Source organism: Macaca mulatta, chromosome 7 (assembly GCF_049350105.2).
Source record: "Macaca mulatta isolate MMU2019108-1 chromosome 7, T2T-MMU8v2.0, whole genome shotgun sequence".
NCBI lineage: Eukaryota > Metazoa > Chordata > Mammalia > Primates > Cercopithecidae > Macaca > Macaca mulatta.
In genome coordinates this window covers 123,342,403-123,357,948 of record NC_133412.1, presented here as the reverse complement: position 1 = coordinate 123,357,948, position 15,546 = coordinate 123,342,403, and the positions used below count along the sequence as shown (strand labels likewise).

General features: G+C 40.0%; 2 protein-coding genes across 6 annotated transcripts in view; both read left to right on the top strand.

Annotated features, from left to right (window-relative positions):
- Positions 1–5,068, top strand: part of SOS2 (SOS Ras/Rho guanine nucleotide exchange factor 2) — a 113,784-nt gene extending 108,716 nt beyond the window's left edge. For 2 of the 3 annotated variants that reach the window (NM_001260585.1, XM_077938029.1), the window contains 2 exon segments: positions 1,813–1,922; positions 3,350–5,068. In NM_001260585.1, the coding sequence (NP_001247514.1) occupies positions 1,813–1,922; positions 3,350–3,856 (617 nt within the window). In that variant the 3' untranslated portion in view covers positions 3,857–5,068. 3 annotated transcript variants of the gene reach the window in all.
- A 585-nt stretch (positions 5,069–5,653) lies between these two features.
- VCPKMT (valosin containing protein lysine methyltransferase) lies at positions 5,654–13,908 on the top strand. 3 transcript variants are annotated; one of them, NM_001266438.1, is given in 6 exon segments: positions 5,671–5,939; positions 6,047–6,157; positions 6,318–6,390; positions 7,808–7,927; positions 9,849–9,953; positions 12,840–13,905. In NM_001266438.1, coding segments are annotated over 6 exon segments (690 nt in total). In that variant the 5' UTR covers positions 5,671–5,673; the 3' UTR covers positions 12,855–13,905.
- The last annotated feature ends 1,638 nt before the right edge of the window (positions 13,909–15,546 follow it).

Sequence of the window (15,546 nt, the reverse complement as noted above, 5' to 3'; positions counted from 1 at the left end):
AGTCTTGTAGGGAAATGCACTTGATAGAAAATTAAATTGCATTCACATTTCAGCAAGGGTTATTGATTGCCTACTATGGAGAAATATACTAGTTAAGTGGTGACTGTAGAGTCAGACCCAGATTCAAAACTCTCATAGCTTTCCCATCATTCACATATCATCTGCTTCCATGAATGTGTGCGTCTGTTACCACCTAAGACTGGCTTAAACAATAAGAAAACACTCAGACATACTTGGAAGCCTAGGGGAAGGCTGCTTTAAGACTGGTTGATTCAGTGACTCGATGATGTAATTAAAGACCAGGGTTCTTTTTGACTCTTCATTGTTTTGTCCAGATTATCAGCTTGATCTAAAGCTGTTTTTCCTCAAAATCATAACTGGCAAGAGCAGTAAAGGTTGTGTGCTTATTTGTTCAGTCAAATTATATATAGAGAGAAGTACAGACAAGACAGTATGACAACGCTTTTCCAAAAAAGAGCAAGGAACTTCCTTTCCATTAGCCTCCAGAAAATCTCCTTTTAAATTTCACTGGTCTGAATTAGGTCACATGCCTACAGTTAAACTCATCACTCTGGCTAAAGGAATGGGATTACTCTGATTGATTTACACTAATTAGGCCCCATCCCTGGAGCTAAGGGGTCAGGTTCGCTTTCCCTAAAAAAATGGCTACTTGCATGAAAGAGAGGTAGATAAAAATCTGATCATGTTAAGAAAGTGAGTCCCATGCCTACTCCTTGGCTTGAATTGGGGTACCCTGGGCAGGATTGGCCAACTAAACCAAATGGGACAGATATAGCACCACCGAGAGGAGTTCTCCCAAAGACCGCACAAACAATGCTGGCAGGTCTGAGGAACATCCTCTGCCTAACCTCCCCTCACCATCTGCCAACCTCATAAGCATCATAAGCATACCTTTTATATCAGCTGTTTCCTCCTGAGCCAACAGGATGCCCTCCTCCCCCCTCCCCGCCCCCCGCCCAGAGGTAACTGCAGAGCCACATGATCAGGATAGCAATTTTTGACACAGAATAATTAGTTTGACATATCTACTTGGATGTCTCATAAGCAGTTCAGTTAGAGTGTTTAAGGTTAAACTCATCAACTTCTTTCCCAGTTAGCTCCTGTGTTCCCGATCTCAGTATAATGATAAATACGACATAGTTACTGCCTTTGTAACAACAGTGTGAATATAGAGAGATCAAATGGGAAGTTGAACTATAGAAAAAGTAAAAATGAAGATAGTAATTATTATATGTCTGGTTGATCTGTTTAGGGGTATTTTCCTGTCATTTATCATTTTGTAAATTTCCTTTAATGTGATTATATAACGTGTACATTATCAATGAGAGACTTGCAAAGACAAAGAGTTATGTGATATTAACACTACCTTATGGGCTCCTATATGGAGGGTTTTGTTACCTGTGTGGTGATGGGCCCAATCGTAGCTGCTTCAAAAATATATGGTCTCTGATTAGGATGGTCTTTCTTTGGAAGTTACTACAGTATATTTAGACATGTTTTGATTTGTGAAAGACTTTTCAGGGAGCAGAATCTCATTAATCATAATTAAATGGTATACCTTCATTTAGCTAAAGTACCCATTCATGCCCCAGGCACTGTGGTGGTGCTAGAGATACAGAAATAAATACACACTGCCCTCAGAAAGCTTACAATTTAATGGGGAAGATAGGTAAACCAATAGTCGATAGTCTGACAAATGCCATAGTAGAAGTATCGACCAGAAGCTGTGATAAAGGTTTATCTTATAATTATACTGTGAATTGTGGTTAAACTAGTCTTTTTCTCCCCCAGAGTCTTTCTTTAGTTCATGTGGTAGTTTACATAAACTAAGTGAAGAGCCCCTGATTCCTCCTCCTCTTCCTCCTCGAAAAAAGTTTGATCATGATGCTTCAAATTCTAAGGTAATCAACAGGACTTTACTCCAACTTATTCAAAGTTGTGAATCTTCAAAATAATACCCAGTGTTATAAAGAGTCTGTGAATTATACTTTGGCTACCATTTATGGTTTTTCAACATTTGGGTTGTTATATTTGAAAAATACTTTTAGTTGTTTAATCCTTATAAAAACCTTTTCTAAATAAGAGGCTGGGCCAGGCACGGTGTCTCATGCCTGTAATCCCAGCACTTTGGGAGGACGAGGCGGGTAGATAACCTGAGATCAGGAGTTCGAGACCAGCCTGGTCAACATGATGAAACCCCATCTCTACTAAAAATACAAAAAATTAGCTGGGTGTGGTGGCAGGTGCCTCTGATTCCAGCTACTAGGGAGGCTGAGGCAGGAGAAGCGCTTGAACCTGGGAGGTTGAGGTTGCAGTGAGCCAGGATTGTGCCACTGCACTCCAGCCTGGGCAACAATTGCAAAACTCTGTCTCAAAAGAAAAAAAAAAAAACACTGGTTGGGAGGCTGAGGCAGGCAGATCACCTGAAGTCAGGAGTTCAAGACCAGCCTAGCCAATATGGTGAAACCCTGTCTCTACTAAAAATACAAAAATTAGCCTGACATGGTGGTGGGCACCTGTAACCCCAGCTACTCAGGAGGCTAAGGCAGGAGAATCACTTGAACCTGGGAGGTGGAGGTAGGTTGCAGTGAGCCAAGATTGTACCATAGCACTCCAGCCTAGGCGACAGAACAAGACTCCATTTCAAAAACTAAAAATGAAAAAGAGGCTGGAAGTACAATTTCTTTCTGGTACAGGTGGAAAAAACCTTTAGTAGTATTCCAAGCATTCTTCAAACTTTCAACTAATGCTTCTCAAAATTTTAAGGGTGCATCAGAATTACCTAAAAGGCTTGGTAAAATCAGATTGTGGAGCCCCACCTCCAGAGTTTCTGATTCAGTAGGTCTAGGATGGGGCCCAAGAATTTGCTTTTCTAACAAGTTCCCTGCTGGTACTGATGCTGTTGGTCCCTGGATCACACTTTGAGATCTACTGCTCTAAGCCTCATTGGAGAAAGGAGCAGTAGATGCCCAGTAAGCAGAAGCTAGACATTAAAATCCTCTTGGCATCATGTCCTTTCATGGCTATAAAGCAATAAATTGTCACTTACCTATTATAATTAAAATACATAAATTTCTGAAATGTATGCACAAAGCAAGATAAAGAGTTATGTTCTAAGACTTAAATTAAAACATCTCATATATAAAAATATTAAATTCAGCCCTGAATTAAACTAGGAGCACTCATAATCTGATAATTAACCCAGATTAGTTTATTTTGAGCCTCTGAATTTAACTTGATACATAAGAATTTTTCAGACTTAACATTTTTAAAAATTTTTCAGGAGAATAGAGGTATAATTTAATTACTTTTTTTTTTTTTTTTTGAGGGAAATATGAAATCTGATGATGATCCTCCTGCTATTCCACCGAGACAGCCTCCTCCTCCCAAGGTAAAACCCAGAGTTCCTGTTCCTACTGGTGCATTTGATGGGCCTCTGCATAGTCCACCTCCACCACCACCAAGAGATCCTCTTCCTGATACCCCTCCACCGGTTCCCCTTCGGCCTCCAGAACACTTTATAAACTGTCCATTTAATCTTCAGCCACCTCCACTGGGGCATCTTCACAGAGATTCAGACTGGCTCAGAGACAGTACGTGTCCAAATTCGCCAAGCACTCCTCCTAGCACACCCTCTCCAAGGGTACCACGTCGATGCTATGTGCTCAGTTCTAGTCAGAATAATCTTGCTCATCCTCCAGCTCCCCCTGTTCCACCAAGGCAGAATTCAAGCCCTCATCTGCCAAAACTGCCACCAAAGACTTACAAACGGGAGCTTTCGCACCCCCCATTGTACAGACTGCCTTTGGTAGAAAATGCAGAAACTCCCCAATGACCTTAGCCATATGTAGTCATTGACACTGGAATGGTATTTGTAAAGTTTTTTTTTTAATTTATTCAAAAAAAGACATAGTATTTTAGTACTTTTTACAAATAATGCTCTTACAAAAATGCTACTGATCAAATAAGCTTTTAAGAATTGGAAAAATAAAAATACAAAAGTCCTTCACCATTATCCTCAGGTGATCAGTAGCATTGCCTTGTCTTGGATCCTCAGTGCTGCCAAAAGGCCAGTATAAAGAATTTATATTTGCACTGTAAACTCTGCAAAAATATGGTTTACAGTGACATGATTGCACTGAAAAGGGATAGTGCTTTTGTGAAATTTTTCAAATTTGAGTAATAGATGCCTTTTTAAGGCAGTGAATTTACACAAATATGGGAGGGGTATATGGTGTTACTGATTTTTAGACCTCTTTGACCATCTTCTAGTTTTTACTTCTAGTTTTTACATCTAGGAGAATTGTGAATAACACCAACTGTTCTTAAACTCTTTAATTCCATGTCTTAAATGCCGGTATTTGCTGCTGAAGACAAAAATGAAAAGTAGGATGAAAATAATAGAATGGCACTGTAAGTGTTTATTATTTTGTCAAAATGTAATCAAAGACTACATAACCCAATGATGGAGGTAAAAAGGGCATGTATCTCATTCAGATGTGCCTTTTGTTTTTGCAGACTATGATGTCTTTAGCTAATGAATTGCCTATTGTTATGGAAAACAGTTAATATGCCATGTATGTACAGTTTTGTTTATATTGTATATTTAAAGATACTGCTAATCTATATAAATTTAAGTGACTTGAGGCCTATAATACAATCTGCTACTTTACTAATTCATAAATTCAAAAAAAATTCTATGGCATAGGAACCAACTGCCTTGCCTTCAACACCTAGTAACTTTCTCTATAAATCTCGTGTTAACTGAAATTTTTTTTAAATATATTTTTTAGATTGGTAATATTTAAACCAGCAAATACTTAAAGCTTTATTAAATGTTTTAATCAGATAAGTGAGTAAAACTTTTATTTGCCATTTGGATGCCTTTGTTCAAAGTGATAAAGAGTGTTTTGCTGATAGTGCTGTAGCAGCAGTTGTAAAGTAGCCAAAAGCCACGTTGTTTATTTACTGGTCTGTGGCCTTTTACTGTGCTTTGTATCAGAGTTCTTAACAAGATTAATAAATCACCCCAGTCTTAATTTTAAAAGACTTTTAAAATATGTGTTTTCATTATAAGGAACAAAGGGGGAGATTGTTGAGTCCTGTAGAGAGACACACACACACACACACACACACACACACACACACACACACATTTTTCTTCAGTGTTAAATGTGAGCTGCAGGCTTCTAGCAACCACTTTTTTGAATTCATACAAAAAACTAGGAGCATACTAGGAACTTGAAAAGGAAGATTGTAAGATTATAGCCATCTTTCGTAGGATCTTGGAAGCTGCTTGCATTTAAGCCTTGTAACTACTCTGTAAATCAAGTCTCCAACTAGGTAAACTCTGAGGTTGGCTTTGTTTTTTAAAGAGCAGATTATAATAGTAGTTTTGTCAAGAAAAGTGATTTAAACGGCCTCTTCGTTAAGCCAAACGTGTGATTTAGAGTAGAGCGGGGGCTGCCAAGCCCGTCGGGAAAGGCGGAGCCCCACATTCGGCCCCGCCCAGGTAACGCCGCCTTCCGGGCTTTGTTAACTCACGCGCGCTGCTGCGTCAACTCAGCCGCGGGGAGGGGGCGGAGCCGCAGGGCGGGGCGGTGCGCGCTGATGTGACGTGCCTGCGCGCGCCGCTTTCTGTTGCCGGCCGCGATGGCGGCTACGCCGGAGTCCTCGCTGGAGGACCCACTGGGGAGCTTTGTGCGCGTGTTGGAGAAGCGGGATGGTACGGTGCTACGACTACAGCAGTATGGCTCCGGCGGCGTGGGTTGCGTTGTTTGGGACGCTGCCATTGTCCTTTCTAAATACCTGGAAACGCCCGAGTTTTCTGGTGACGGGGCCCACGCGCTGAGCCGGCGGTCGGTGCTGGAGCTGGGTTCGGGTACCGGGGCCGTGGGGCTCATGGCCGCTACCCTTGGGTAAGAGCTGACGGGCGGGCGGGATGTGGGGGCACCTTCTTGCTGGAGAAATCCAGATTACAGGTTTTCCCGCCTGTGCTTACACCTCAGTCGACGTTATTTTATAGGGCTGATGTTGTAGTCACCGATCTTGAGGAATTGCAAGACTTGCTGAAGATGAATATTAATATGAACAAGCATCTTGTCACTGGTTCTGTTCAAGCCAAGGTACTGAAATGGTTTGTATGGCCTTTCAGCTTGTTTTAAGATATCGATTTGTAGTTTGTTTTAAATTGCGTTTCATTAAAAGGATGGACGGAGACTTTTCGGTTCTTTATAAAACAAGAGTATTTTGAATTATTAAAACAACAATTGAAATATTTGTTTGACATTTTTAAGGGGGGAAGAAATAGAAGGCTTTCCTTCTCCACCCGACTATATACTGATGGCCGACTGCATATACTATGAAGAGGTAAGTATTCAGTGAGTGAAATACCTTCATTTAGAAGATGAACCATATTTCATGGATTCTGAAGCACACGTTTCTTCACATTTTAACATCTTTGAATCCGGGATTTGCCTTATAGTTGATGCAGTAAAGAAAAGATAAAAGTCACCATGGACCATTTGTATATATGCTCATCATTAACATACCGGCCTGGTGAAGCATGTTGAGAAAAGTGTTACATGCATTTTACTCACGGCTTCTGTAAAAATTTTTAAAGGATTTTGTCAATTGGATGTTATGAAAAGCCAAAATCGTCTCTTTTTCCCTTGGTTGTTCCCAGGGAACATGTTAACCATGACATTGAGAATTAAGTTGTAAATAATTCACTGTTCTTTGCTTTAAATATCAGTTTGGACCGGGCGCAGTAGTTCACCCCCGTAATCCCAGCACTTGGGAGGCCAAGGCGGGTGGGTCACCTGAGGTCGGAAGTTCGAGACCAGCCTGACCTACATGACAAAACTTGTCTCTACTAAAAATACAAAATTAGCCTGGCGTGGTGGTGCATGCGTGTAATCCCAGTTATTTGGGAGGCTGAGGCAGGAGGATCGCTTGAACCCGGGAGGTGGAGGTTGCAGTGAGCTGAGATAGTGCCGTTGCATTCTAGCCTGGGCAACAAGAGCGAAACTCCGTCTCAAAAAAAAAAAAAAAAAAAAAAGGTGCATCAGTTTGTATAGTGTTGTGGGTATCAGTTATTTTAAAAATAATTAGCACTGAACCAAGTTAGGGTCAGATTTAACTTTTGTAGGGTAAATTGTTGATTATTTAAATCTCAAATTACATAAAATTAATCTCTTGAGTAAAGTTGATTACATTTGTTTTTCCATGAGAACTCCAAAATGCAGTTGTCTGAATCCTTTTTCTGGAAACCGAAATCAGCACATGGTTTAGTTAAGAGGAGCTTACCCAATCGTTAGTTACAGAGGGGTTTTTGTTTGTTTTAAGGTAGGGGTCTTGCTCTGTCACACATGTTGTAATGCGGTGGAGTGAGCATAGCTCACTGTAACCTTGAGCCCGTGAGACTCAGTCCTCCCATTCAGCCTCCTCAATAGCTAGGACTATAGGTGTGCACCAGCATGCTGGCTAATTTTTCAACTTTTTGTAAGGTGTGTGTGGAGGTGGGGTGTCTCTCGCTGTATTTTCCTGGCTGGTCTTGAACTCCTGGTTTCAAGCAATCTTTCATCTCTGCCTTCCGAAGTGTTGATATTAGAGGTGTGAGCCACCACACCTAGCCTAGAGCTTTAATTACATGTACTTTGTTGAATTGATTCAAAGATGGATAAATTGTAGGGGAGCTATAAATATCCCTCTACCTCCTCAACCCACTTTTAGAGTAGAAAAAATTTTTAAATCATAAACAAAAAGTATATTCTTTTTTAAATAGTCTTTGGAGCCATTGCTGAAAACTCTAAAAGATATCAGTGGATTTGAAACTTGTATTATATGTTGTTATGAACAACGAACAATGGGAAAAAATCCAGAAATTGAGAAAAAATATTTTGAGGTAAGTATTAAGTGCTGTATTATCTTTGTAGTGATTTCCCTTCAGGGAGTCTGTATGTGACTCTTCAAGTATTTTATGGTAATTTTGGGTGGGGAAAACATTGTTTGTGTGAAGCTGAGAAAAGGATCTTCACAGCCCATGATTCTGCAGAGCTCCCCTTTTTCATCTTTTCTGATCCTTTATTTCATTTCTAATTAGTTGATCTATGGCTACAGAAGAATGTTAAATAATACTGGTGCCACTCCTTTTTAAGAACAGTATTCAGTGTTTATTCCACATGATGCTGCCTTTGGGGAACATATTAATGATGTATGTATTACCTTTGGAGAATGCGTGATAGAAATGTGCAGGTGAGGCCGGGCGCGGTGGCTCAAGCCTGTAATCCTAGCACTTTGGGAGGCCGAAACGGGTGGATCACGAGGTCAGGAGATCGAGACCATCCTGGCTAACACGGTGAAACCCTGTCTCTACTAAAAAATACAAAAAAACTAGCTGGGCGAGGTGGCGGGCGCCTGTAGTCCCAACTACTCGGGAGGCTGAGGCAGGAGAATGGTGTAAACCCGGGAGGCGGAGCTTGCAGTGAGCTGAGATCCGGCCACTGCACTCCAGCCTGGGCGACAAAGCAAGGCTCTGTCTCAAAAAAAAAAAAAAGAAATGTGCAGGTGATAAGTTGTTTTTGTTTGTTTGTTTGTTTTTGTTTTTGTTTTGAGACAGGGTTTCACCCTATAGCCCATGCCGGAGTGCAGTGGCATAGTCAGGGCTCACTGCATCCTCAACCTCCTAGGCTCAAGTGATCCTTCTGCCTCAGCCCCCACAAGTAACTGGGACAAAAGACATGTATTACCACACCCGACTCACTTTTTGTGTTTTTTTGTAGAGATGGGGTTTTCCCATGTTGCCAAGTGATAAGTTTTTACTTCTGTGTTTTTGTCTACATATTTATGAAACCTCCAACCTAGATAACTGTCTATTTTTAGGGTCTTTTTTTTTCTTTAACTTTTTGTTCTGAAGTAGTTAGAAAAGACTTACACAAAGTTGCAAATATAGTATATAGGGTTTTATGTATCTGTCACCCTTCTTCCCCTAGTGATAGCCCAAACCCTTTTTATGGACACAAATCTATCACATTGTGAGTAGATTTCTATCTACTGTCACATTGTGAGTACGCTTTTGAGGGTACATCTATATAGGCCTGCAGTTTTGTCTGCTGAAAGGACTACTTTGGTTTAATGAGACAGCAGGTATATGACTGCCTCAGGTAACATATACTAAAATGTTTTTTTGTTTTCATGTTTTTCTTGAATATGAAAAATGCTCATGTTTTGAAATGATTCATAATGAAAATTTCTTACTGTTAAACAGCTTTTACTGATAAAGCATATGTAAAATGCATACCTATCAGTCAAGTGCTGAGCTTAATTTTTCATGTGTATACACCCAAGTGACTATTACCAACATAAAGATAGAGGACATTTTCAGGATCTTGGAAGGTTTGCACACTGCCCTTTCCCAGGCAGTACTCCTCAAAGGGTAACCACTGGCCAGGCGCGGTGGCTCATGCCTGTAATCCCAGCGCTTTGGGAGTCCGAGATGGGCGGATCACGAGGTCAGGAGTTCGAGACCAGCCTGGCCAATATGGTGAAACCCTTTCTTTACAAAAAATACAAAAATTAGCTGGGTGTGGTGTTACACTCCTGTAATCCCAGCTACTCAGGAGGCTGAGGCAGGAGAATTGCTTGAACCCAGGGAGGCGGAGGTTGCAGTGAGCCAAGATCGCACCACTGCACGCCAGCCTGGGTGACAGAGTGAGACTGTCTCAAAAAAAAAAAAAAAAAAAAAAAAGATAACCACCATTCTGACTTCTGTCACCCACAGGTCAGTTCATAATACTGAATTTGAAGTATGTCTCTTAAATTTATAGCTCCTTCAGCTAGACTTTGACTTTGAAGAAATTCCTTTGGAAAAACATGATGAAGAGTATCGAAGTGAAGATATTCATATTATATACATCAGAAAGAAAAAGTCGGTAAATAACATTCTCAGTTCTTCATTCTCCAAGGAGGTTTCATCAGCTGGACACTATTTCAGGGCATATGTGTGGTATGGGCGTTGATTTTGATGTGGAGAAACAGCTATAATGATTCACTGGACTCAGGCACTAACTTAGTGTCAAGATAATTTAATCTATCTTGCCTTGGGTTTTTGCTTTAAAGCCAGGTTTTTTTTTTTTTTCCTTTTTCTTTTTTCTTTTTTTGTATTTTTTAAGTAGAGACATGTTTCACTGTGTTGCCTAGACTGGTGTCGAACTCCTGGGCTCAAGTGATCCGCCCACTTCGGCCTCCCAAAGTTCTGGGATTACAGGCATCAGCCACCATATGTGGCCAGGCTTGTCTTTTAAAGGCCTTTTCCAGCTTTTCCATAGGTGTAATTTGTATAGCTCTATAATTGGGTATTACCTCAAACAAGTGATTAGCTATTTATAAGTTTCTTTTATCTCTGTGAGATTTTAAAATGCTAGCTCTTACCTTTGTGAACTTTTCCTTATTAAAAATTTTTTACAGAAAATGAAATATAGCAAGGCAGATGAGTCCATAAAAGATAAATGTACTCAATTAAGTAGAATTTATGTATCTTCCCCTTTCTTGGTGCATGTTTTACCTGGTATAATAATCACATTTTATGCAGGTTGCCTCAGTGATACCTAGGGTTTGAACCTGTAGAAAGAGGGAAGAATTGTACTTCTTCCTTTTTATTTTGAAACTGGGTCTCACTCCGTCATCCAGGCTGGAGTACGGCGGTGCAATCTCAGCTTGCTGCAACCTCTGCCTCACAGGCTCAAGAAATGATCCTCCCACCTCAGCCTCCTGAGTACCTGGGACCATAGGCATGCACCACCATGCCCAGCTAATTTTTGTATTTTTTTCTGTAGAGTGGGAGTTTCGCCATGTTGTCCAGGCTAGTCTTGCACTCCTGGACTCGAGTGATCTGCCCACCTCGACCTCCCAAATTGTTGGGATTACAGGTCTGAGCCACTGCACCTGGCCCTTTCATCTATTTTTGTATTCCCAGCACCTTTGGTATATGTAACCTAGTGTAAGGCAGGGAGATGATTACTTTTATGAATTAAGGATGCTAGATTCAATAAGCCCACACTTTTTTCTATCATCTTTGATTATGTTTGTGATAAAGTTTTCTGATTATATGAATTCTAGTCAAAAGCAAATAAAACTTAGTTTTAGGGAACAAAAGTAGGTGTTAGGACTAAATCTAAGTAAAAAGGCAGCAGTGGGATTATTCAGATTAACATTTATGTGGCATGGTGCCAAAGATACAAAAAAATTAAAACTTGGTGCTTTAAGAGATCCATTTTAACTGAAGCTGTTGTGCAGTTTTAAAAGTAGAATTTTTTTGGAGACATAAAGATTTTGTGTTTCCTGAATATAAAGGCTTTTTTTTCTTTTGGCAAAAAAAAAAAAACACCTATTTTTTAGTTGATGTAATTCACCATAAAATTCATGCTTTTAAGGTGTACAATTTGGTGGTTTTTAGTATATTCAAATAGTTGTGTAAATCACCACTTTCTAATTTTTAACGATTTCGTCACCCCACAGAGAAGCCTCTTACCCATTAGCAGTCACTCCCTGTTACCCTTGTCCCCAGCTGCTGGCAACCACTAATCTCTCTATGGATTTGCCTATTCTGCTCATCATATGTAACGAGTCACATACTATGTGGTCTCTTGTGCCTGTCTTCTTTCACTCAGCATGGTATTCTCAAGCCTTATCTACATTGTAGCACGCATTAGCACTTAACTCCTTTTTGTGGCTGAATAATATTCCCTTATATGGCTATACCACACCTTATCCATCCATTGATGAGATGAATAATGCTGCTATGAACATTCATCTACGAATTTTTGTGTGAACATGTTTTCAGACCTCTTGAATATTTTAGAGGAATTGCAAGGTTATATGGGACCTCTGTTTAACTTTTTGAAGACTTGCAAACTGTATTCCAAATCTACCATACCATTATACATTCTCACCAGCAGTGTATGAGGGTTCCAGTTTTCTCCACATTTTTACCAACATTTGTTAATTATACCCATCTCAGTGGATATGAGATAGTCCCTAAACTGTGGTTTTCATTTCTCTAATGACTAATGATGTTGGGTATCTTTTCTGTATTTAGAAGAAATGCTTGGCCCATTTTCAGATTGATTTATTTGTCTTTTTGCTTTTGAGTTGTGAGAGTTCTTTATATATTCTGAATACTAGACACTTACAGATGCATGATTTCTGAATATTTTCTCCCATTCTGTGGGTTGTCTTTTCATTTTCTTGATAGTATGTCTTTTATTTTCTTTATTATTTTCTTATTTTTCTTTTGAGAGAGTCTTGCACTGTCACCCAGTCTGGAGTGCAGTGGCATGATCTTGGCTCAGTGCAACCTCTGCCTCCCAGGTTCAAGTGATTCTCCTGTGTGAGCCTCTCAAGTAGCTGGGACTACAGGCATGTGCCATGATGCCCGGCTAATTTTTTTGTTTTTAGTAGAGACTGGGTTTCACTATGTTGGCCAGGCTTGTGTCGAACTCCTGGTCTCAAGTGCTCTGCTGCCTCAGCCTCCCAAAGTGCTGGGATTACAGGTGTGAGCCATCACACCCGGCCTATGGTGTGTCTTTTGAAGCACAAGTATTTTAATTTTGATAATGTCCAGTGCATCTGTTCTTTCTTCACTTGCCTGTTAGGTGTCAGCGAGGAACCATCTATAAACATGCATGGTTGTTCACTTGAATTGCACGTAACCACTGTTAGGCATACTAGGCATTGTGAGGCCTATTAGGCATTATTAAATACCCTGTAAATAGTTTGTGGTAAATCAATCTTTTAAGTTTCCTTTTTTTTTCTTATAGAAATTTACATCGTGAAGCCTTTAATCATTTTACCCAAGCCTCTAACAACCTGGGTGAACTAAAGATGTGAATACAGCATGGGAAGATTGTGTTCACAGATTTTTTTCTGGCACATCCTTAGAGAGCCGATGTATAAATGACGACCACAATGGGCTGCCTGCAATACGAAAAATGTCTGCTTACCTGCCTGCCTGCCAATGGCCCTGAATCTAGCTTAGGTTACTTAGTTCAGCATCAAGTTCTACTTAAAAGAAATGTTGGGAATCAGTTATTCAAATAAAAATTGGTTTTGAGGCGAGGCTAAAATCTGCCAAAAACAGTGAACCAGTATGATTGACTTGACCTTTTACAGGAAACTAGAGATAAATTTCTGAAGAGAACTGTCTACTATTATATAATAATGTTTTAAATTCAAACTAGTAAATTTTAGTTTGTCTCCAAAGTTTAACAGGTTTTCATTTTGTACATAATTATACAATATTTATCATTTGTATTTTCCACTTCATTTCTTTTAAAATATTAATACTTAAATGTTCTTTTAATTTTAAGAAGAACTGAGATACTGTCTTGTATACTTATATTAGCCAAAGTTTTCTTTTCCTCCACCATACATATCTGTGTGATTTAATCAGTAAATTATATTGTAATGAGTTGCTAAGAAGACAAATCAGAAGATTGGAGGAACAAAAGATATCTTTACAGGTTTTTCATTTGATAATGGAGTGAGAATAGAAAGACCAGTTTCAGGCTTATGCACTTACGTGGCTCATGTACTTTTCTTTATGTATATGTTCCAGGAAAATCTGGCTTAAAAATACTGGTATTGTTTATATGAAACAGTGAAAGGTTTTTGAATAACTACAAATGTAGTTCTGTATGTATATACCAAATGAATTTTTGTTCTGTGTCTCTGTTTTATGTTATGAAGCCATTGCTCATATACAATAATCTGTCAAGGACTTTAATCATATTTGTTCCAAAGAGTAGTAACCGGATAGAATTTTGGTATTTACAGGCATTGGTGCTAGATGGTACATTTTACGTCTTAAAATAAACATTGTTTTTGAGACCTTGTGACTTTGTGAATTTCAGAAATACCTCTGAAGAAAGTAAACATCTAAGCAGTTAACTGCTTTCCAGAAAGAGCAAAAGCAGGCCTATTTAGAGACATTAAGGATACAAGTCAAGAAATCAGTTCATTCTTTTCAGGTTTATTTCAATCTTAAAAGTCTCCATTGCTGATTTTTGGGGTTCCCCCCCCGCAAAATATTTTGTTCATACTACACTTAGCATTTCATTAAGCAGTTTGCAAGGCAGTATAATCTAAATGTATGGTGCTTTGTGAGGTACAGATAGTGCTAGCTGTTATTAATGATGTCTTAGGACAAATGACCACTTTTTAGCTTGTTTTATAACATGAAATTTGTAAAAATAAGTTTGACCTTGACTATAGTAGTCCACCCAGGTTAGTTAAATGTCTTTTCACCCTCCAATTTTTATGCCCTCCTGCTTTCTCTCTACTTTTTTTTTGAGACGGTTTTGTTCTGTTGCCCAGGCTGGAGTGCAGTAGTGGCACAGTCTTGCTTACTGCAGCCTTCTCCCAGGCTCCGGTGATCCTCCTACCTCAACCTCCTTAGTAACTGGAAATACAGGTGTGCCACCACGCCTGGCTAGCTTTGTTGTATTTTTTGTAGAGCCAGGGTTTCACCATATTGCCCAGGCTGGTCTCAAACTCCTGGACCCAAGTGATCCACCCTCCTTAGCTCCCCAGAGTGCTGGGATTACTAGCCATGAGCCACTGTACCTGGCCCTCTTTTAATACACACTATCTGTGTGTCTTCAGCCTGAACTTTATTTTAGTTTAGCCCTTGATTTCACTTATATGAAAACCCAGCTCTTTTAGTTCAGAAAAATGAAACTTCACTCATTTCCTGGAGGAATCAGCCTGAAGTCAGCCTCTATGCAACTTTGCCAAAATCACGCTCTTGCTTGACTTCCTCCCCCTTCCTGTTCGGCTATTCCCATTCCTTATCTTGATAAATGTTTGCGTACATTGCTCTCTGTTTGCTTCTGGAGAACTCACCTAAGTACTGACTGTAGAGGAAATTTGTAATTGAAAGTCAAATAGGCCCCACATGGTGGCTCACGCCTGTAATCCTAGTACTTTGGGAGGCCGAGGCGGGCTGATCTCGGGTCAGGAGTTGGATACCAGCCTGGCCAACATAGTGAAACTCTGTCTCTACTAAAAATACAAAAATTAGCCGGGCATGGTGGCGTGCACTGTAATCCCAGCTACTTCAGAGGCTAAGGCAGGAGAATTGCTTGAACCCCAGAGTGGAGGCTGCAGTGAGCTGAGATGGAGCCACTGCACTCCAACCTGGGTGACAGACTCCGTCTCAAAAAAAAAAGTCAAATAGGATATCTTTCCTGTTCTGGAATAAAGCCAAAACTGAAGTCATAAGGTGCCAATCCTCACATTCTAAGATTAGACCAGTGGTGGTTAGGCCCAGTGAATGCTACAGGGTTTAGCTGAAGGCTGCCAGTTCAGAGAACGTGCTCCATCACCAACCACTATTCCACAGACAGCTGGGGAGCCCTGGAAGAGGTCTCCTCTTGGTGGAGTCCATTGTTAGGGAATGTAATTTAGTCTTTTGGGCTTTCAAATGTGGAGAAGTAACAGATTGTACCTGCACTCGCAAACCACAGG

Coding starts and splice junctions, on each gene's coding strand:
- VCPKMT (XM_015143634.3), top strand. CDS start 5,674: ATGGCGGCTACGCCGGAGTCCTCGCTGGAGGACCCACTGGGGAGCTTT. Junction 5,940..6,046: donor CTCATGGCCGCTACCCTTGG/GTAAGAGCTGAC, acceptor GTTATTTTATAG/GGCTGATGTTGTAGTCACCG. Junction 6,391..7,807: donor ACTGCATATACTATGAAGAG/GTAAGTATTCAG, acceptor TTTTTTAAATAG/TCTTTGGAGCCATTGCTGAA.